The sequence below is a fragment of the Hylobates moloch genome, unplaced genomic scaffold, assembly GCF_009828535.3.
Source record: "Hylobates moloch isolate HMO894 unplaced genomic scaffold, HMol_V3 SCAFFOLD_16, whole genome shotgun sequence".
In the NCBI taxonomy this organism is placed as follows: Eukaryota; Metazoa; Chordata; class Mammalia; order Primates; family Hylobatidae; genus Hylobates; species Hylobates moloch.
Window position 1 is genome coordinate 43,986,861 of NW_026652291.1, and position 23,844 is coordinate 44,010,704.

At 43.9% G+C, this 23,844-nt stretch overlaps 1 protein-coding gene across 5 annotated transcripts in view; it reads right to left on the reverse strand.

The window, feature by feature from the left end:
• The window catches only part of PRKCH (protein kinase C eta), a 262,819-nt gene that overhangs the window by 109,379 nt on the left and 129,596 nt on the right, over nucleotides 1-23,844 (reverse strand). For all 5 annotated transcript variants that reach the window (XM_058429459.1, XM_032179336.2, XM_058429460.1 and 2 more), the window contains 4 exons: nucleotides 23,186-23,315; nucleotides 20,708-20,835; nucleotides 16,660-16,803; nucleotides 16,290-16,463 (listed from right to left, as the gene is read on the reverse strand). In XM_058429459.1, the coding sequence (XP_058285442.1) occupies nucleotides 16,290-16,463; nucleotides 16,660-16,803; nucleotides 20,708-20,835; nucleotides 23,186-23,315 (576 nt within the window). The remainder of the gene's footprint in view (nucleotides 1-16,289; nucleotides 16,464-16,659; nucleotides 16,804-20,707; nucleotides 20,836-23,185; nucleotides 23,316-23,844) is intronic.

Genomic DNA, 23,844 nt, shown 5'->3' on the forward strand with positions numbered 1-23,844 from the left:
TTTTTAAGACAGAGTCTTGCTCTGTTGCCCAGGCTGGAGTGCAATGGCACGATCTCAGTTCACTGCAACCTTTGCCTCCCGGGTTCAAGCGATTCTCCCTGCTTCAGCCTCCCGAGTAGCTGGGATTACATGTGCGTGCCACTATGCACGGCTAATTTTTGTATTTTTAGTAGAGATAGGGTTTTGCCATGTTGGCCAGGCTGGTCTCGAACTCCTGACCTTAGGTGATCCACTCGCCTTGGCCTCCCAAAGTGCTTGGATTACAGGTGTGAGCCACTGCGCCTGGCCTGAAAGATTTTATATTATAGTTTCCACTTACCAAGAGGACATAGATGACACCAAACTGATCTCCCATCTCAACTGTGTTTCTGACAAACAAGCATCTTACCACTGAATTTCCCCCAAACTGAACTCATGCTATTCCATTCTCTCCAGGCTTCCAAATGGCCAGAGCCCTGGCCATTCCCACTTAAAAAGTCCTATCATGTCTACTTCTTTAGTGTTTCCTTGACTCCACTCCCATGATTGCTGCCTTGGGGCAGGGAAGTTCCCAGATCACGGACCCAGCATCCCCGCCAGATCTGCTGCCATTAGCCTCCCTCTGTAGATAGCAGCCAGAGAGCAGCCTTCTAACATGCAAATCTTATGTTACTCCCTCACTTAAGGATTTTGCTGGCTCCTTTTACCTAAACATTTTAGTCTAAGCTCCTCAGCAAAGGACATCAGACCCATTATGACTTTGCTTCTTCATCACCATCCCCGCCGCCAACCACCACCATTTCCCCTCTTACAAATCTGCCTCATCTAGTCATTTGGGGTTTCCTGGGCACGTCCTGCAATTTCAAGCCTCTGTGCCTTTGCACTGCTGTTACCTCTGTCTGGGAGTCTATGTCCTCCTCTTGTGACTATAAGGTGCCTATTCATCTTCAAAACACAGCTCACACAGCCCCTCCTCTGGGAAGTCCTTCCAACCTCCACGAGGATCAATCATGACTTTCTTCTCCCTATCACATGGTGTTATCATGACCTTTGACTGTAAGCAATTAAAAGGCCGGTCCACATTTTGTTCTTGTGTCTTCATCCCTGGCACATAATGCATGCTCCATAAACATTTACAGAAGTGAATTTAAAATGCAAGATAAGTACACTATTACCATTCATTATATCACAGAAACAGGTAATGTCTCTTTTGGCTAGGGTCTACTTTCAATATTTAGAGACCATTCAGCCTTAAGATAGCATTTAAGGTTCTACTTTTTGTTTTGTTGTTTTTTTTGTGTGTGGGTTTTTAAAAAATAGAGACAGGGGTCTCACTTTGTCATCCAGGCTGGAATGCAGTGGTGCAATCCCAGTTCACTAATGCAGCCTCAACCTCCCGGGCTCAAGCAATCCTCTGGTAAGGTATCCACATTTCAAGTTGAAATGGCATTTCCATGTACGGGAAACAAAAGAAAAAAAGCCAGCAAGTGGCTCTCCCTCAAAGCACATTCATATTGCTATCAGCACGTTTTTCCATGCTGGTTGGGAAACATTTTATAAAACTTTGATTATCTGTTTGTACAATCCAACCACATGTACCACACACAGGATGGGAATCTGACTCACAAAGTTCAGGTCTGGGAGGATGCTTTTCATAAAATGCCACTGACTCAGTGCCTTGCTGGTAAAGTGAAAGTGTAATTATTAAATGCTAAAACAAGACAAGCTGCAGTATTTCTACTGCTTGCTTTTTAAAAATAACCCATTTTAGATATATGCTCATTCAGCTAATCTTTTGCTCCCTAGATGCCCCCAGGCTCTGATAATAATGCCTTATCGAGCAGCAGGCTTCACTGTTGAGAGCTGCCAGCAGCATGCCAGCCCTCACTCACATTAAACAGAACCTGCACGCTTCCGCTGTCTCCCCCGAGCTCAGGGGCTCCATCCCTAACAATGCCACTGTCAGTGCAGGCACCGACAGCTGTAATGAGCCCCCAACAGGAACTCTGCCTTTCTACAAACTGAGAAAAAAAATAACGCTTATATTTTCATAAAGAAGGTCTGACACATTTGGCTTTGGCCTCTATAAAAAGAAAAGTGATCGTCTAACCCATTTGACTTTTCATATCAAGGACAATCACCTGACAGTCATGTAAGGGAGCCAGGGGAGATTCTTCCCCCCTGGGAACCAATGTCTGGAGATATGTTTGGTTGTTATAACTGGAGAGGTGCTGCTGGTATTTTGGGATGCTGCTAAACATCCACAATGAACAGGACAGCCCCCACCCCCAACAAAGTAGGCAAATGGCATTGCACTATGCAAACCAGTGATTTTTTTTTTTTTTAATGTAAAGGATGAAAACTTACCAGCCACTAGATTATTAAAACAACCTCACCTGTTGGTGAGGGTCAAGATGGTGAGGGCAAAGTTCTGAGCAATGTGGAAGGGCACTTTTTTTTTAAGTCACTTACAACAGGTGATAAAGATCATTTTTTTTTAGCCTGGTAAAGCAGACAGCTCTGAGTGGCGATGATGGCTAACTGGGCATGGTGTTGTAATTGCGATTGGCCACAGATGTGTCCTGAAGCCCAAATAAGAGGCACAAGTCAAGTGAATGAGCAGATCCTTTATCTGTGAGCTTCCAGAAGAGAAACTAGAAAACAGTCTTACCACTGAATGTCCCCAAAACTGAACTCATGCCATTCCATTCTCTCCAGGCTCCGAACCGGCCAGAACCCTGGCCACTCCTCCTTAAAAAGTCCTACCAGGTCTACCTCCTTAGTGTTTCCTTGACCCCACTCCCATGATTGCTGCCTTGGAGCAGGCAGGTCCATGGGCCACTGGCCCTCACCAAATCTGCTGCTATTAGCCTCCTTCTGTAGACAGCAGACAGAGAGGAGCTATGACATATTGGTTCCCTATTTTTCTTGGTTGTGTCCAACTCATCTTGAACTGCCTTTCACCACTGGTAGACATGATTGTAGAAGGTCTGGGCTCGCTGCAGGGACAGGTTAGTTTCCACTTCGAATGCCCTCAGAGAAAACCATGGAGTCTGTGGCTCGGTGGTCCCCGGGGAGTGAGGAGCCAGAAGAACAAGGAAGCTGACTGACAAACACATCCCAGGATTCACTGCACAGCGATGGAAAAACGTGTATGGAGAGGAGAGAAGAATTTGGCTAGCAGGGATCTCCTCTTTTGTTTTGGTTGGGAGTTATATATTACATCATTTTAATGTTTAGAACGTCATATACCACAAGAATGGAATTAAAGAGATTCTGGGAAGAGTTCCAGGACTCCCATTTGTAACACCTAAGCCATAAATCATTCCAGACCAGAAGTGGGCAGGAGTGAGCTAAAAAATACAGGCTCTTTTGCTTTAACTAAGAATTGGAAGCCTCCCACAGAAAGGAAACAGAACTCCCTGGGTGGCCCCAAAGAAGAGACAGGGCATGCCAAAGCCCTCCAGCAAAAAGGGGAGGGTCTGCTGGCGAGCCTGAGCCAAGCTATTAGCTTATAGGGAAGGAAGGAAAAGGAACCTTGTAAAGAAAGAGTCAGTTGCTCTTGATGGCACATGGGTTAATACAGGGATGGAGATGCGAGGTAGACAGGGCGTCCTCACAGCCTGATGCAGGGGCTGCCAGTGAACAGACTAGTCTAGCCAGCGGGATGAGAAAGATCGTGCAAGTGGCAATGGGAGCAAATGCAGCCTACTGGGGCTGCTACTCTTGCCATTCTGCCTCCTGCTTTAAACCTCCCAACCCCTATAATAGTGACCCGGAACCCACCACTAACCAGAGACAGTACCAAGGACCAAGGACTCGAGCTACCCCTCCCTCCAGTAATCTCATTACATCCTACAAAAAATATAATGGAGCACTTGATATGCAAATGCAGCTTCAGACAAGCCCCCCAGACTCTTCGAGCAGATGACTGCTCTGAGCCTGTCTGAAAGGAAAATCCAGGAATTGCCACTGGGAGCAGCCTGCCATGGAGGGTCACCAGCTGAGACTACAAGATGAACAATCTGTTCATGAGCTTCAGCCTTATAAGCTTCCCAAAGAATGTCAGTTTCATGAGGGTAGGGACTCTTTTCTGTTTTGCTCACTGCTGCGTCCTCAAGGCTTGAAGGCGAGCCCTACGCCTCACAGGCACTCAGTGCATATCTGCTGAATGAATGAACACCTTCCCCCCTAACCTGCCAGTGCACAACTCTCTACGCGACGAGTCTGCTAACTTTATGTTGACAGGGCTGTTTCTGCTCATGAGATGCTGTGGATAATTCTGGACCTAGAAGAGATGGATGCAGCTGGGTTCTCAGCAGAGATTAAGTAATTAAGGAAAACCCAAGTAATTTAAAAACTAGAACATAATACAGGGTATGATTTTGATCCAAAGCAGTCAGGTTTTTAGACTGCATGATTTTGTCTTCAGGGTGGGGTGGCAGCCCCTTGGCAGCCGCTTCAGGTACTACCTGGCAGTCCCAGCTGGTCACAGCAGGAGTCAACCCAGCTTCCTAGGGAACCGTCTGCAGCCCACACCTGAGGGGCTGCTTAAAGCTATTAGTTGGTTTTAGTCTCACAGCCAATCAGGTTGTACTTCTGAGCACAGACTGGCACATACTTAAGAGTTTCCCCTAGAACCCAATGTTCATTTTCAACTACCTTTCCTTTTGTAGCATAAGGACTATATTTACTACATGCTATCTACTGTACACTTTTCTTTCATGCGTATTGGTCTTCTCTTCCTAACTAGAATGAGTTTTTAAAAAACTGTTTCTAGCCAGGCACGGTGGCTCACGCCTGGGAGGCCAATACTTTGGGAGGCCAAGGCAGTAGGATTGCTTGAGGTCAGGAGTTCAAGACCAGTGTGGACAACATAGCAAGACCTCTAACTCTGCAAAAGATGAAAACAAATAAAATAACTGTTTCTTCTGCCTAGCATTCAGTCAGTGTGATCCTGGATTGACTGATTTTTCACTAAACTACCTGGCAGAACACCCATCTCATTTTCACCCTTTGAGCAGTCCTGGCACTTGGTGTTTCAATAAAGGGCCCTACTGAAGCCAGAGTATCTATAGCTTGGCAGGCTTTAAGCGTTCCAAGTTGGGTCCAGGAAAACCATAATCAAGCAATCACCACCCCAAAAGCTTTCAGTCATCATGAGACACAGGGGCAAAGTGTGACCTGGGTTGTGTTCTGGTTACATCAAATATTTTAATTACACGAAACTCCACATACTGTCTTAGCAGACACGCAGGTGGCGGTCTACTCAGTCTCTAGGTTGTCAGTGATAATGACGGCTACCAAAAACAAGACCAGTTACAACGGAACAACCTCAAACTGAAAAAACAGGCCGATTATTTCAAATCCTCTTGTCACACCAAATATCTTGGCAGTTGCATCCAAAGAGACAGAGCCAAAGACACAGCTTGAACTTCAGGTTCTTTTATTCCTATTCATTTTTGTGGCCCTATTTAGCAACAGAAGGTCAGAAAGCCTGGTAGCCTGAGAGGACAGAAGCAAAGGTCCCAAATAATCCCCCAAAAATCCAGACCCTGGAGAAGGCCTATGCACATTTTGTCTTCAGAGAATCTTCAGAAGAGAAGGAGACGGGTCCAAAGATCTTGTCTGACTATGGAAATAAATCCACAATTAATAACCTAAAAGAAAGATGGAACACTATGAATAAGGTAGGAACATGCAGAGACAGGAAACACCATGTTCTGGCTCATTTTCTATTTTGATCAGAGCCAAAGGCAAACTGCAGCAAATGACCCGTAGCAAACCAGATTGTATTTGTTGCAGTCACTGCTCAGGGAAAGGGGGAAACCTGGTTCCAAACAGATCAGAGGGAATATCCTTAGGTATTTCCCAAAAGGCCAAAAACCACCTATTGTGGAAAATTGCCTCTATTCCTGTCTAATGACAGTATTCTCAGCTGTACATGTTAGAGACTCAAAACTTCTGTTTGTGACATAATGGAAATGGCTTGTATATTATTTAGCAGGACAGTCAGGTCAGGAATCCATGCACTGACTCTGGCTTACTGTGTGATCTGGGGCAAGTTGTTTAACTTCTCTGGATCTCAGTTTCTAGGCCTTTAAAATAAGGATGATACTCTTCCCTGGATGCTTTGGGTATTAAATGAGATATTTGGTTCAACGGATATTTATGGAATGCCAATGTGCAGTTTAGTTTCATAGATATTGGTAATGAATATGAGCACCTGGGACATATGCTAGGGTCTCATGAACTGCCCTTTCCTTCTTCGCTAATCCGCTCCTACAAAGTGGGCACCATTCAGTCCCCAGGAATCAACCAACTACCCCAAGGCATGAACAGAGGCTTCTTCAGAATCCCCATGCCTGTGAAGGGGAAAGCCTTTCGGCTATACTTCCCCTTCTCCTTGTTTAACCCTCTGTCACGGGGCCTCTTCCCCTTGCGCTGGGTGTCACAGCAACACAGAGCACAAGCAGTAATGCCACTGTAGGGGCTGAGCGTGCCTTCTCCTCCCCACAACCAGCGGCTGGCAGGGGCTCAGCCAAATGCTCAGTGAGGCCGCAGGAAGGGAAAGGGGAGCTGGACAGGGCAGGCTGCAGCCCTGCTGCGTCCCCATGTGTTGAAGCCAGCTGGAGGGGCACTCCCTAAAGGTATGTTGGCCAACAGGTCCAGGAGTAAGGAACACACATTTAGGTGGAGATGCTTATCTCAAAATAAAAGGCAGGGGACCTTCTTAAAGACAAGTGGGCCAGCTAAGCCAGAATTAGAACTCAGAGCTCTTGTGCTGAAGGTCACAGTGCAGTTCCCTGCCTGGGGAAATTCTGAAAGATTAATTCCAGGGCCACATGACTGCCTTGCTGCCTGGTTGCTCTCTGCCTCTCCCACTTCTTTGCTAATATTTAATAAAACAACAATGGAGAAAGTAATACAAAGAAAAGAATGTTCCTTTGCACTCATGCTGCCATTTACACTGAGCACACTTGAGATCATTTTGTGCCAGCACATATGCAGCGATGTCATTTATTTCACAAGATTCCAAGATATTCTGACCTTCAAAAACCAGGATTTCAACTTTGTTGGCCATTTGCGAAGTGGTTTCTTATGGAAAGCTGTGGTCCTGCCAGGAACTCCACCCTTGCAGGCTGACATCATGAGGACGCCCCAGCAGGCAGAGGAGCGGGAGGAGGCAAAAGCGACGGGCGTTGGAGCATCCTGTGGCCCACCTGAAAGCGGTGGATCCTAAACACAAACTTAAGTCATTCCCAAAACAATGAGGGGTACTTGGCTCGGCCCTCTCACCCAGTCCCAGGGCCTGCTAGTGAGAGGCTGTTTTGGGCACTGGCCACAAAGTATCTTCTGTTTTCCAAATGGAAACCTTTGCTTCCATAAACTGGGTCTCTGAACAAAGCCTGAAGCCTCAGACCAATATTTACTTTGCCACTCCCCCTTCCTGTGACGGCCCCCCTCCATCCCCCACCCACTAGTCTTTGTTCCTCTCTCTCCTGGAGGAGAACCGAAGGGGAGGCCCCTGGGAGCCGGGGATGGGGGATGGGAGGCCTGGATTCCAGGACATCCATGCCAGGGACTCAGCTGCTGACACAACACCTCACTGATTCAGATAAAAAGAGTGTGATGTGAATTTCGCCATAAATGAGTCAGGGAGGCAGCATGTACTAGGCCATATCCCAGGTCCTGAGAGACCAGGGGTCTGGTCCCTGACTTAATAATGGCTTATTCCTCCTACCCTCATTGTTGAAGAAATGTAATCCTACTACCAAATTTGGTAAATAGGAAAAGAATCCTTTATAATTCCACTACCTTAATCCAGTCCCTGATAGCTTATTGGCATAATTTCCTGGCAGTCGTTTTTGGGGCTAGGGAGGGTAATGGGTCTGCCAACTCACTATCTTGGGCAGAACCTGACATGGATACAGACTGTTCATCATCATAACCTCTGTATTATTTCCTGGATTCTAACCTCCTATTTTTACCATTTTCTGTGATAGATTTTAGGCAAATGACTTAACTCCTCAGTGTCTCACTTTTCCATTTGACATAATGAAGATAATAATTGTACCTATCTTATAAGGCTGTTATAGGAATCACATGCAATAAACAATACATGTTAGGTGCTTATGACGGTGCCTGACAATTTAACTACCTAACATAAAATTATCTCTTGACTGGCTGAAAATTCTCATCAAATAGTATATTATTGAAGTGTACCCCCTTTGCTAAATGCTGAAGTTGTTTCTAATATTTTCCTATTATAAACAATGCACGACACCAAAGCAATCTTGACCAAAAAGAACAAAGCTGGAGGCATTATACTACCTGATTTCAAAATCTACTACAAAGCTACAGTAATCAAAACACTATGGTACTGGCATAAGAACAGATATATAGACCAATGGGACAGAATACAGAGCTCAGAAATAAATCCACACCTTTACAATCAATTAATTATCAACAAAGATCAAAAGGACACACAACAAAGAAAGGACTGTCCCTTCAATAAATGGTGTTGGAAAAACTGGATATCTACATGCAGAAGAATAAAAATAGACCCTCATCTCACGTTACATAAAAAAATCACTGAAAAATGGACTAAAGACTTAAATGTAAGACCTAAAACTGTAAAATTACCAAATGATGACTTAGGGGAAGAAATCTGTGACACTGGCATAGGCAATGACTTTTTAAAATATGACCTTAAAAGCACAGGCAACAAAAGCAAAAACAGACAAATGGAATTATATCAAACTAAAAAGCTTCTGCAAAGTTTCTGCAATCAACAGAGTGAAGAGACAACCAGTGGAATGGGAGAAAATATTTGCAAAACACATATCTGGATAAGGAGTTAATATCCAAATAAAGAGGAAACTCAAACAACTTAATAGTAAGAAACAACCCAATTTTAAAATGGTTAATGGACCTGAATAGACATTTCTCAAAAGAAGACATACAAATGGCCAACAGGTGGTGGGAATGTAAATTAGTTCAACCACTGTGGAAAACCATGTGGTGACTCCTCAAGGATCTAGAACCAGAGATACCATTTGACCCAGCAATCCCATTACTAGGTATATACCCAAAGGATTATAAATCATTCTACTATAAAGACACATGCACATGTATGTTTATTGCAGCACTATTTACAATACCAAAGACTTGGAACCAACACAAATGCCCATCAATGATAGACTAGATAAAGAAAATGTGGCACATATACACCATGGAATACTATGCAGCCATAAAAAAGAATGAGTTCATGTCCTTTGCAAGGACGTGGATGAAGCTGGAAACCATCATTCTCAGCAAACTAACACAGGAACAGAAAGCCAAACACTACATGTTCTCACTCGTAAGTTGAACAACAAGAACACAGAGAGGGGAACATCACACACTGGAGCCCGTTGGGTGGGAGGGCAAGGGCAAGGAGAGCATTAGGACAGATACCTAATGCATTCAGGGCTTAAAACCTGGATGACCAGTTGATAGGTGCAGCAGACCACCATGGCACATATATACCCATGTAACAAACCTGCACATTCAGCACATGTATCCCAAAACTTAAAGTAAAATAAAAGTAAATGAAAAGTAAAAAAAAAAAAAAAAAAAGAAACCACATACACAAATGGCCAACAGGTATAGAAAAATGCTCACCATCACTAATCATTGGGGATATGCAGATTAAAACCACAATGAGATATTATGTCATACCTGTCAGAACAGCTATTATTGAAAAATGAAAAATAACAGGTGTTGAAGAGGATGTGGAGAAAAGGGAACCTTTGTACACTGTTGGTGGGAATGTAAATTAGTATAGCCATTTGGAAAACGGTATGGAGGCTCCTCAAAAAATTAAAATAGAACTACCACATGCTCCAGCAATTCCAATACTGGATATACATCCAAAGAAAATGAAATCAGCATGTCGAAGAGATGCCTGCACTCTCATGTTCACTGCAGCATTATTCACAATAGCCAAGATATGGAATCAACCTAAGTGTTCACCAATGGATGAATGGACAAAGAAACAATGGAATATATACACAATAGAATACTGTTCAGCTTTTAAAAAGAAAGACATCCTGTCATCTGCAACATGGATCAACCTGGAGGACATTGTATTATGTGAAATAAGCCAGGCACAGAAAGACAAATGCCGCTTAATCTCACTGATTTGTGGAATCAAAAAAAGCCAAACTCATAGAAACAGAATAGAATAGTGGTTACCAGAGGCTGGAGGATTAGAGAGATGTTGACAAAAAATATATATAAATAAAGCACTGAAAATTAAATATCTTTATGAATAACATTTTATTCTTTATATTATTTTTGTAGTCTATATTATCAGAAAAACAGATCTAAGAGTATACATTTTATGAGTTTTAGTACAGGTTATCAAATTAGTCACAAACTATTAGGATTTGCAGTGCTATCAGAAACAGATAAGGATGCCCATTTATATACTTGTAAGCAGTGTATATAATTATCAAAAAAGGGGAAATAATCTGTGGGTTCATAAACCTTTGTAGCAACCTTGATAAATTAGCAAATATTTGAAATTTGCTTACTATTTCCTTTTTGCCAAGAACAAAAGGATCTATAAAATACTTACCTCCTCAGTGTTTGCTGTCCCCTCCATGTGGGTGTCTGGGCTGGCCATTGGGAAGCCTTGGGATCTTTTTCCTTTGGTGTGAGGAGGGAGGGGTCATCACCACGGTTGAACTGACTCACTTTTGAACAGTACTTCACAGTGTACAAAATATTCTGCATTCTCTCATTTGACCCTCACAGCCATCCTGTTTTCATTTTAATGATGAGAACTTTGAGGCTCAAAGGAATTTTAGGACAGACTCAAGCCATTTAGATAGTGGAAAACAAAGTTAAAACAGAGTTCAGGTTTTCTGTTCCCAAGGGCAATGCCATTTCCATATTGTCAGGTTGGTGGGGAGCCAAGACAGATAGGAGGTGCTTAAGCCAAGGCTGAATCAACAACTAAATGCGGAATAAGACAACATATGGAGTCAGAGTCAGCCTGACCTAAACTTGAACTTTGTCTCTGCCACTTACAATCTAAGGGATCCTCGGCTAGTTACTGCCCTGCTCTAGGCTTCAGAGAGACTGATTCCACAGGGCTGCATGAGGGGAGTGTCATTTTTACAAAGACCCTCACAATGAAATGCTTTACAGATAGAGTGGCTCCAACACCCTCCCTTACTCCTAAATTCTCCAGGGAAGACTGTCACAGTTCAGCATTACACACTGATTAACATCTTACTTGAGAAGCCAGGGCCTGCAACACTGGGCAGCTAAAAAGTAAGCATCTTTCTGCTGCAATTTCTCATAGCAAGTAACACTTTCTGTTCTTCATAGTTGGTTTTACAACAGTAAATGGGGATAGTTTTACCACAGTAAATGAGGACTTACGACAGATGAATGCACAGTGAGCAAAAGCTATGTGTACTGTGGGGTCCGACACCTTGCAAACCTCAAAGGCGGCATCAACAACAGCAAAATTAAAATTGTATACCTCTATCTCAGCATTAGAAAATCTCCCTTGCTGCTGTTTTTTCTTCTTTTTCTTTTTTGAGACAAAGTCTCGCTCTGTCACCCAGGTTGGAGTGCAGTGGCACGATCTCGGCTCACAGCAACCTCTGCCTCCTGGGTTCCAGCGATCCTCCTGTCTCAGCCTCTGGAGTAAGTGGAATTGCAGGCATGTACCACCACACCAAGCTAATTTTTGTATTTTTAGTAGATGGGATTTCACCATGTTGGCCAAGCTGGTCTCAAATTCCTAGGCTCAAGTGATCGGCCCACCTCGGACCTCCCAAAGTGCTGCCTGTGCCCAGCCTCACTTGCTTCTTTGAAGTGGGTTCCCACTACTTCTTTATCATTTAGCCTAAAGCAGGGGTACATTCCCTTTATCCTTTGCTTTGGAGACATCTACTACAATCAATACACACATCTTAAACCGCAATGGCAGTTCCATGCATTTGGTTTCTCTGGTGGAGAAATAAAAATAACTTTGCGGTAATGACTGCCACCTTGTGGTCAAACATAAAACTTCCACTAGGAAAAATAGACTTCAATGCTAGTAAAGGCTTCACCCACTAAACACCGGGAAGCTCATATGGCCGCTAAAATTTTGGTATATTGTAAAATTTATATATTTTCCTAGAAGATTTTGATTGTATATGCTATATTGATTGGGTTCCCAATCTGTGCCAGTTTAATTCCTCATTTTACTCTACCATAACATAATCTAATTGTTGATGAGAGCTTTGCTTATAATCACCAGAATTTCCTTTTACAGATCAAATTCCCCTTAGGTATGAGATACTTCTTTGCTTCAGCAGTAGTAACTTGGAACCACTGCTGCTGCAAGACCAGACTAAGCTCACTAAATACCAGTTGACTGCTTGACTCAAAGGTTACCACCTGGTGAAGATGATCTAACCTCATGTCATACGAAACCATGTGATCTTTGGCTCAGGCCCTAGGAAGAAGATCTGAGAGGTCACCTGGCTCTGCGGCTTGACTCGTGGTGTTCATGGTGGTGTTCAGGAGGCTGGCACTTGAAACCCTGGCGGGCAACCAGTATCAGCTACCAGCTGTCCCTCTCAAGCCTTGAGCTGTAACTCCACTCCTCTATTCCAAGAAAAGAGCCCAACAAGGGGTTGAGGGCAGGGGAGGGGCCTTACATTGGCAAAGTGCCCAGCAAAGGAAGTCGTTTCAAGGCTACTCCAGGGAGCAGTGTGGGGCAGGGAGAACTGGAGCTCCAGGGGAACCAAGGGCTGACCCAGCAGAGGGAAAGCAGAGGATGGGGGCAGGAGCAGCATGGGCTCCAGGGCCATCAAGAGCCACTGAGGACCGATGAGGAGCAGAGGGGAAGGGAGAGGAGCGCAGGGGAACTGAGGCCCATGAAGCCATTAGCTGCCTCCCCAGTTGTTTTTCTCTCGATAACGCTGGAGTGGTGTGGGAGTCCGCGCCACGTATCTCCTTCAGTGCATCCTGTCACCAAGCTCTCAGACTTCTCTGCTCCACCCATTCTCCAGGCTGCATGTGTCCCTCCCAACACAGATTTGAATACTAGTGACCCTGGAACATATGAAAACGCCCAGCTTCACTCACAGTTAGAGGAATGCAAGTTGGAACTTCAAATATACCATTCTTCTAATCTCTCAGATGATCCAAATAACAGATAGCATGCCATGATGGGAAGGTGGGGAAATGCGCCTTCTCACTCAAGCTTTGGGAGTGTGAATTTAGAGAAGCAGCCCAGCAAGGAGGGAAGAGCCTGCCTAGATTCTGCCATCAGACCACCTGGCTTCAAACCCTCTCTGCCACTTATGAACTAAGCTTCTTTGTACCTAAGTTTTCTCCTCTGTGAAATGGGGTGATAATAACAGAACTTATTTCAGAGGGTTACTGTAAGGATTAAATGAGATAACAGACATAAAGCACTTAAAACCATGTGTGGTACATGGACAATAAAATGTTCACTATCTTTAACCACAATGGGGGAGAGGGGCAATTGAACTCAATCAAAATGTGAAATGCATATACCCTTTGACCAAGCAATACTACTACTAATAATGTGTCATACAGAAACACCAGCATAAGCACACAAAGACAAAAGTACAAGGGGACTCACTGCAACAATGACTGAAATAAAAGACTAGGAACACAATACACAGCAACAGAGGAGGAAAAGTTTAATTATGTCATGTTCTAAAATGGAGTACTATGCAGCCATTAAAAATGAGGCAGCTTGGTATATAGAAATACAAAACAAATCCCAATATATACTATTAATATTATGTCTTAAAAAAATAAAGTGGCCAGGTACAGTGGCTCATGCCTGTAATCCCAGAACTTTGAGAGACTGAGGTGGGTGGATTGCTTTAGCCCAGGAGTTTGAGACCAGCCTGGGAAACATGGCAAAACCCCATCTCTACAAAAAATAACACAAATTAGCCAGGTGTGGTGGCATGTGCCTGTAAGTCCCAGTTTCTCAGGGGGCTGAGGTGGGAGGATCACTTTAGCCTGGGAGCTTGAGGCTGCAGGGAGCCATAACCGTCACTGCACTCCAGCCTGGTGACAAAGTGAGACCGTGTCTCAAAAAATAGATTAATTAAATTTTAAAAATACAGAATCATGGGCAAAGTATACTATTATTTGTGTTTTTTAAAGATAAACATGTATGCGTATATATGCTGTATATATATGCTTTTATGTACAGAAAATTCTCTCAAAGGCTATAAATAAAACGAGCAATAATTGTTTCTTTCGGAGAAAGGATACGAATATTTGGAGGATACTTATATTACCTATTGCAAGAAATTAGATTTTCATAATTAAAACATATAACCTGATATGTCATTCCTCTGCTTCCACTTCTTCCATGACTTTCCATTGCTCTCAGGACTAAACCCACACCCCTTAATGCAGCCTGCAAGGCTCTTCATGGCCGGGCCCTGGGCCACCTCAGCTGCCTCAGTTCTCAAGGCCCCTCTTCAACCTCGATATGCTGTGTGTGCTGAGCCTCCTTCACACCTGACGCTCTGTCTCACCAGCAGACCCATGGTGTGCTGTTGACCCTGTATGACATATTCACCTTCATTCTCTGCCTAACTAATTCTAATTCACTCGTTTGGTCCCAGCATGGCTTTACCTTCCCTAGAGGTGTATTGCCAGCCTCCCTGGCCAGTCAGACGCCCCTATCCCGCTCTCGTGGAATCCCCTACTTCCTTGATGGTGGCACAGGCCAGGAACACGCCCAGAATTCACTCTCCCAGAATGCCTTTTGACAGCAAGATTCTGATACATCTGTGGCAGATCCTCCCTCTTGGTGCCTTCTCCAGGGCCATTTTCCCTCTTTGTTGATATCAAAAGCCCAATTTTGAGCCCGATTCTAAATAGAAGCAGAATGCCCTGCTCCAGCGGCTGAATCAAGGTTGGTGTGAACCAATCACAGTCTGCCAGCTTATCTTGGCCTGGTATTTGCTCTTCCAGCCTCCCTTGCTAAGGGCATGATATGGTTTGGCTGTGTGTCCCCACCCAAATCTCATGTTGAATTGGAATCTCTAACGTTGGGGAAGGGCCTGGTGGGAGGTGACTGGATCATGAGGCAGATTTCCCCCTTTGCTGTTCTCATGATAGTGAGGTCTCACGAGATCTGGCTGTTTGAAAGCATGTAGCATTTTCCCCTTCGCTCTCTCTCTCTCCTGCTGTCACATGAAACCCTGCTTGCTTCTCCTTCATGCTTCCACTATGATTGTAAGTTTCTTGAGGCCTCCCCAGGATGCCTCCTGTATGGCCTGTGGAACTGTGAGTCTATTAAACATTTTTTCTTCATAAATTACCCTGTCTCAGGTAGTTCTTTGTAGCAATGTGAGAACAGACATACAGGGCAGTTGACCCAAGTCTAGGAAAGATCTTCCCTCCCTGAGAAAAGGAGACTGGCCATGAAGCCCTTCAGCCCCTGCCTTATGCTTTCTGCTTTGGATGCTATCATGCCAAGGTGTGGCATCTAGGGCTGCAGCAAATACCTTGGGACCCCAAGGGAAAGACATGTCCAATGTCACTGAGCAACAAATCCAACCACAGCACTGTTACCACCAGACTTCTCATTATGTGGAACAACAAGGAAAAGGTTTGTACTAATGAACCAAACCCTTCCTTTCTATTTATTGTTTAGTCCACCGCTGGTCAAGTGTTCCATTAACTGCAGCCAGAAGCATTCTTAAATGCATGCCATTATAGGGCAGACAGATTCAATTCTTAAGACCAGTCTATGGTTTCAGGCAAAGGGTCGTTGCTAAGGCCAGGAGCAATGCCCTGGGATGTTCCAAATCAAGGTACCTCTCTGGGTCCTCTCAGACCCCTCTTCTAAACTCCTATGCCCAGGTCAGAACCAGCCCAGCTTTAGAAGCAGAGTCACAGCCAAATTCATCAAGACAATCAGCCCATGGCATTTTCTCTGTTCTTAGACTTTTGTAACTTTCACTCACCTTCACTTCACCTAGAGAAGATTTATGTATGACGACCTTTTCAATCCTGGGACACACAACCCTCACGGTGCTCCTTCCGCAGGACAGCACAAGGGAAGGGGTGAATTCATAAGCTTCCATTTTTCCTCCAGAGATTGTCAGAAGTCACCAATACCTCCATACGACCCTGCCTTGGGAGCCCATCCCCCAACATTTCTGATACTCAACTTTATGAAATCTCCAGTATCTTACTGTCTCAGCTCTTTATGAAAAGAGGCTGTTGGTGCAGTGAATGCAATTCATACTTACGGGGGTCTGAAAGCAGCAGAACAACTGAGTGAGGAAGGGGTGATTGCGGGCCAGAGACAGAATCCTTTTCTCAGTCATGGTGCATTCCACATCATCATCCTGCAGAATCACGTCCTTCTTTAGCACCTTCACAGCATAGAGGTCTCCTGTTTCTTTTATTCTTGCAAGCATCACCTATGGCAAAGCAAAAGGAGGGAGCATGAGGGAGTCCTCTTGGGGGTCTTAGGGTGTGTGCACACAACGGGAAGAAAGAATGGCACATGAGAAATGTGAGTATGTTCACATGCGTGCACACACACACACACACACACACCCCTCCCCCTACACAGAGCACACTTACTTCAACCCAACAGTTACAGCCAAGACTCACCTTCCCAAAACTCCCCTTCCCCAACACTCGGATGAACTCAAAGTTGTTGATACCAAGTTGGTTGGAAGAATTAACCCCAATCCCATTTCCTTCTTTGCTGCTCTCCTTTCCCTGTCGTCTTAGGGTCGATCTGGAAACGAGTTTCTGAAAGAGTAAGAACATAGTAAGTCAGAAATTGCAGCAGGAGCACGGAGCACCCATGCACGAAGACGACCTTACTGGCTGGCAGCAGCCTCACCCCCAGTATAACGTGGGGGAAAGATCAACTCAGCTTGACAGATGATCGGTTCTGCCACTCGAAACTCTCTCAGTATCAGCTTCTGAATCTGTGCTTACTGCTTGGTGTAAACGGTCAATTAAAAATACGTCTAAGCCATGGAGTTACAGTTAGCGCTCAAGTGGAAATGCATGGAAACACCAATGCCTTGTGTGGCCCCTAGGGTGCCTTCTGCAGTGGCTTTCCACGGGAAGGTCTCATTCCACGAGCGCCACCTAGTGTCCACTTTTTACAGAGAGCAATTTTCATGTCTGCTCAGAGATTCAAGCATCATTCAGCACCAGGACACGAATGAAGCAACGTTTTGTAGTCAATATTTTAAATTATATAGGAGAAATAAAAGTCCAATGTGAATATTAGAACAATTATCAAAAGCATGAAGAATAAAAATTTAAATACCTAAAATCCCACCAGCCCCCTGCCAAAGATATCCATATCCATGTATAAATAACACACACATGCACACGTTTTTATACTTGGTTAATTTTTAAAAACATAATCAAATTATTGTTTCATAACATACATTTGTATTCAAAAATTTGTTCTGGGTATTTTTCATGCCTTTAAATATCTTTCAAGAACATGAGTTCTAATGGCTATTCAATATCCATTTCATGGCTATCTCACAACATATTAATTCCCCTGCTATTAGAAAGATGAGGCATCTCCCCTTTTTCACCATAGTGAATAACACTGTAGTGAATACACTTCGTGCAAATCTTCAAAACAGAGTAATTAAGGGTCTAGCTCTCAAGCAAGCTGCCTGGATTCAATAACAGCTCTGCAACTTAACCTGAGACCCTGAGCAAGTTACCTACCCAGCCTCTCCCTGCCTCAGTTTCCTCTTCTGACAAAGAGAAGGTTAAAGTATCTGCCACATGAGTCATTAGGAGGCCTAAATGAACAAATGCATATAAAGCACTTAGATTGTTGCCTGGCACATTCAATAAACTTAAGCTGTATTGTCATTATCATCATTCAGTTTCTTAAGATAACTTCCTGCAAATGGAATTCCTTGGGCAAAACTGCTAATTTTGAAGACTTCTGATACACAGCCAACTTGCCGTCTACAAAGACTGACCAATCTACAATCTCACCAGCATGATGAGAGTTCTAGTTTCAATGCAATGAATGGAAGGTAAGTGTGCCTGCCTCAGTTGGCTTTCCAATTCCATCCTACTGAGTACCTGAGGATGTTGCTACCTAAAGGCAAGGTGACTTTTGCAGCTGGCCCACCTTGAGACATTTATAAGATAAGCTACCACTAGACAATAGATCGAAAGTCTAACATCCAGCCAGGCGCCGGATATCATGGATTAAGGATACTTGATTCAAATGACAAGTGCACTGTCCATTCCTAAAGATCGTGCTGCATGATCTTTATTCCTATTCTTATCTTATTTCCACTGTATCTTAGAAGCCCTAGTTCAGGCTGATATCTTTAATCTCTGCTCTTCAGGGATAACTGCCCCATGCATTAGCAATCCCCGCACAAGATTGGCATCCTGCCTGCCTATCCACAAGACAGACAGACCAGATTTCAAATACATTTTTTTACATAATAAATTTCAAATACATTTTTTCACCATGATTTGATGAAACCCATTCATCTAAATCACATGTAACAGTCATTGCTGACTTAGTATGATCTAATATAAAGATTAAAACGTTTATCGTAGTGGCAATTCAATAAATTGTCAATAGGCCAGGCGCGGTGACTCAAGCCTGTAATCCCTGCACGTTGGGAGGCCGAGGTGGGTGGATCACAAGGTCAGGAGATCGAGATCATCCCGGCTAACACGGTGAAACCCCGTCTCCACTAAAAAAAAAAATAGAAAAAATTAGCCGGGCATGGTGGTGGGCGCCTGTTGTTCCAGCTACTCAGAAGGCTGAGGCAGGAGAATGGCGTGAACCAGGGAGGCAGAGCTTGCAGTGAGCCGAGATTATGCCACTGCACTCCAGCCTGGACGACAGAGCCAGACTCCGTCTCAAAAAAAAAAAAAAAAAAAATTGTCAATAAAAGTCCCTGATCTACTAGGCAGGAGTCTTTCAGTAAAAAGGAAATGAGGTGGTTGGTACTGACATTTTCAGGATTATCAAGAATCTCACAGTAATTGCACTTCCCTTCCTCAGTACCCAGAGATTAATTAGTTAAGTCAATAATTTTCATGAACTGGACACCAAGCTACACCGTTCAGATCTTACAGCCATGGCTATTTCCCATCTCTAGACGCTGACCAGGAAGGCAACAGTAAGACATGGGCTTGGGAAGCAGCCAAGGCTCGACTGGATGACAGCAGGTGGGGGTCATTCAAGGAGAGTGCGGACAAAAACATGTGCACCTGCAACTGACACAACTCCACTCACTCCTGAGAGTCCAGAGGGAGAGACTCCTGTCTCTTGCTGAATGTGAATGATAAATTCACAATCCATAAACCGAAACTGCAGAACTGCTGGACTCCAGGGCTGTGCAGAGCCTCAGAGAGCTTCAAGTTGAACCCCTTAGAGGTGAGGACGCTGACGCCCATAGTTACTAGTCATCTGTTGTGCCCGGTCCCTAGCCAAAAGCATAACCCAGGTTCCTGGGTTTTAGGCCTTCACCAGACCACAGTAACAGGAAGCTGATTTTAAAACAGAAAAGAAAGGCCGGGCGTGGCAGCTCACACCTGTAATTCCAGCACTTTGGGAAGCCAAGGTGGGCGGATCACTTGAGATCAGAAGTTTGAGACCAGCCTGGCCAACATGGAGAAACTCCATCTTTACTAAAAATATAAAAATTAGCCGGTGTGGTAGTGGGCACCTGTAATTCCAGCTACTCGGGAGGCTGAGGCAGGAGAATTGCTTGAACCTGGGAGTTGGAGGTTGCAGTGAGCCAAGATCACTGCACTCCAGGCTGGGCGACAAAGCGAGACTCTGTCTCAAAAAATAAATAGAGAAAAGAAAAAAGAAAAAAAAGAGGAAAAGAAAGGAAAAAAGTCCTTCTTCTGCTTTCTGTTTATTACTCGTTGCCCATGCTCATTATTTCTTGTCATATAACTGTACATACAATCTTATTGTGAAACAAATTGCTATTAAAAATGTGAATTCAGCCAGACACAGTGGCTCACACCTGTGTAATCCCAACACTATGGGAGGCCAAAGCGAGAGGATCGCTTGAGCCCAGGAGTTTGAGACCAGCCTGCGCAACAAAGTGAGACTCCATCTCTACAAAAAAACATAAAAAATTACCCTGACATAGTGGCGCACACCTGCAGTCCCAGCTACTCGGAAGACTGAGGTAGGGAGGAAGGGAGGAAGGGAGGGAGGGAGAGAGGGAAGGAGGGAGGGAGGAAGAAGGAAGGAAAGGAGGAAGGAAGGGAGGGAGGGAGGGAGGGAGGAAGAAGGAAGGAAAGGAGGAAGGAAGGGAGGGAGGGAGGGAGGGAGGAAGAAGGAAGGAAAGGAGGAAGGAAGGGAGGGAGGGAGGGAGGGAGGGAGGAAGGAAAAAGGAAAGGAGAGGAGAGGAGAGAAAGAGAAAAAGAAAGGGAGAGAGAAAGAGAGAGAAAGAAAGGAAAGGAAAGAAAGGAAGGAAGGAAGGAAAGAAGAAAGAAAGAAAGAAAGAAAGAAAGAAAGAAAGAAAGAAAGAAAGAAAGAAAGAAAGAAAGAAAGGCAATAAGTCTGTTTATTGTATTTGCTAAGATTAGGAACTTTGATGAGGCCACATGCTCTCATTTGGTCTCACCACATCTGAGCAACTTCTAAATTACGATACATGGAAAAAAAGCAAAGTCTCACCGAGGTTGGAGAAATATTTCCAGGTTGGAGACCCATCCCTGCCAGGGTCTTGGCGAGTTCCACCGCATTTACCCCACAGTTAGGGGCCACATTCGCTTGACATCGAATGTGCACATTCATTTTACACACTAGAGGGAAGAGGAAAACAGAATCCATGTTCAGAAAGGAACCAAGTCAACATATGCTGCAACAGAGAACTTTAATAGCCTGAAAGATTATAATAGAGGAATTATTATAACAGGCTGAACAGTATCATTTTCTCATAAAAATTAAGCTCACACTAGTAACAGTTCCTGACATTTTATCTATTTCTGTTTTCTGCAGAAGTAGAAAGCCAGGCATACTAAAGAATAATATATTTCAAATACATTTTTTCACCATGATTTGATGAAACCCATTCATCTAAATCACATGTAACAGTCATTGCTGCCTTAGTATGATCTAATATAAAGATTAAAACGTTTATCATAGTGGCAATTCATAGGCAATTAAATAACAAAGAATCATATCAACTGTATTTTTTTCTGTCTCTCAACAGTGAAATAAAAGGTAGCAGTTTAAATGCCACATGTAGATCACTGTTCAAACAGGATGGAAATGGTGTTTCTACAAGAAAAACCTCTATCTGCAGCTTTCTTTCTGAGTATTGTTGTGGTTGGGCAGCCCTCACAGCACAGAGATGGGCATCCTGTGAGCCTGTGGTTCTCAGCATTTGCAGCCTGTGGTTCTAACTGCTTCACAGTGGGGGAAGGCAACTTTTTTTTTTTTTTGAAACTTACTTTTATTGAAGGGTAAATGTGGTATACATACATTGAAATATTATTCAGAAAAGGCAACTTTTAAAACTTTTTGAAGGTCAGAGTACAAATGGCAGTTGAAGAGGCGAGCAAAGCAAGCTCAGCTCCTGGGGCACTGGAAGCTGCCTGGGGACGATGAAGGATCTGAGGCGTTGTCAGCTGGAATAAATTCTGAGACAGTTTTTTGACATGGGCCCTGCTGATGGGAGGTGAAACTGAAGCAACAAGCAACACATTCCTGTTTTATGGAGTCAGTCCATCTTGGAAGCACACACAGATCCAGGTTTTGTGGGGCCTGAATTTACATAATTTAGGAGGCCTTCTTTAAGAAAGAGACCACCAAATCAAGTAGAGGGCTTTGGAAGGTGCCCTTGAGAGACAGGAGCCCCGAGACAAGCTTCATGGGAAACCCACCCCTCTCAGGAAGACAGGTGTAAGACACACGAGCCTACAGAAGCCTTTCAAAACCACTAAGTGACCATAAAAGCAAAAATCACAAGAGCCAGATTGCCGCAGGTGTGCTACCCTCAGGCCACTAGGGAAGAGGACAATGAAGATGAGCCCCATGCATGGCTCTGCACATCAGCAACAACCATGCAAGGCAGAAAGGGACTTCCCACTGGGAACCCATACCCAGGTGAGACCATCACACTAAGATCAAGCTGCACCTGGACCAACGCCCTACAAGTTATCCATGAGCTGGCTACTGTTTTGGTTTTATGAGAAAAAAAATTAATAGTGTTCTACAGAGATAGAAGAATGTGCCCTTCTTAAAGACAAGTGACTGGCCCCTTTTTGTTGACAGAAGCAAGCTCCATAAGTCCAAGCAGTCAATGGAAGTTGTCTGGCTATACTCATGCCAATTCTACCTCACCATTGCTCTCCTCAACTGGCAACTTGGGGTGTGTCTGATAAGGAAGGCTTCAGGTGCACCCCACGGCAGTCACATCATTACATTTCCATACGAGATGGCTCAAGGCCAACAGCTCCCTAACTCCTAACAGGACAGGGATCAGCTCTCACCCACTCAGAGCCTTTGCTAGGGCCAAAGCTCCAAACTCTCACTCCACTGGGCACAGCTGGTGAGACGCAAGCTTACAACCAAGGCTTTATCTTCCTTCATTCTACCCCTGTCTCCAATCTCTTTCACAAGACCCAGGGCAGCTCTTTTTATGCTGTGACAACTCAATTCCTGCTGATTTCTGGTGAGATCATCAGATCTATTCTCCTGCCATTTCTTACTCTTAATCCAACCTTCTCATTTGGCCATCTCACCTCCTCACCTTCTCCTAACTTCCATTTCTTTTAAATTTTTATTTATTTTTTTCTTTTTAGTGTCTCACCTGACTCAACCATCTTCCATTTCTGACTAAGATCCCATCTTTTTCTCTTCCAAATACCTATTAAAATATAGTGTCTAGGCTGTATTTGTCAGCTAGTGAGCTAGATCACTGAATATACCATTTGACTTAATGTCCTATGGTTAGAAAATGTTGGCATCAGATGAAGTTCTCTTTACATGCCTGACAAGAAACATGTAAGTTTAAAATGACTAAGATGTTGATTTACAACATATCTAAAACCATCAGTTCTAGGACAGATTCTGAGCCCACAGAATTCTGAAAGCTTAGGGCACAGTGTTCCCATGAAGAGGTGGGTACCCAGCACCTCAGCATCTCACTTTTACACTGAAGTCCTTGTCGCATTATTCCCCAGAGCAGTGAGCCACAGTGATCGCAGAATGTTGGCACTTTGTAGTTGTGGATGCTGAACTTGTGTGGGATGTTGATCCCAAACCTCTGTTCTGCAATCTGTAAAAAAGGAAATAAAGGGACAAGAGCTAAAATGTCATACCAATGTCTCTTGTAAAAACTGTAATAGGAACCCATCAAATGCAAAGTGTCACTATGACACCTGAGCTAGGTATATTATTTTACTGTACTCAGCCCTGATTAATTACTCAGGTCTTACTAACCAGACTAAACACATTTTCTAATGAACAGGACAAGACAGAAATGTGGGAAACACATTAGATCATTCGCCATTTTGAGAAATAAAAATTAAGATTTTCACTTCATCTTTCATATTCAGGCCATATTTCTCTCCTTGCCAATCCCCTAACACCCCCATCTATTTCCCAGAACCTTTTAGCTTCAGGATTAAATGGGTCTTTTACACACTATATATACTTGCTATCACTATAAGTTCTTCCAGACATTGTGTCACGGGGGGAAAAACAAAAAGAAGAGACTCAGAGGCCATGGAACCACAGAAAGAATTTATTCCAAAGTGACATTAAAGTAACTACTTATTCAGCCCTTCCAGCCTTTCTTTGCCTCG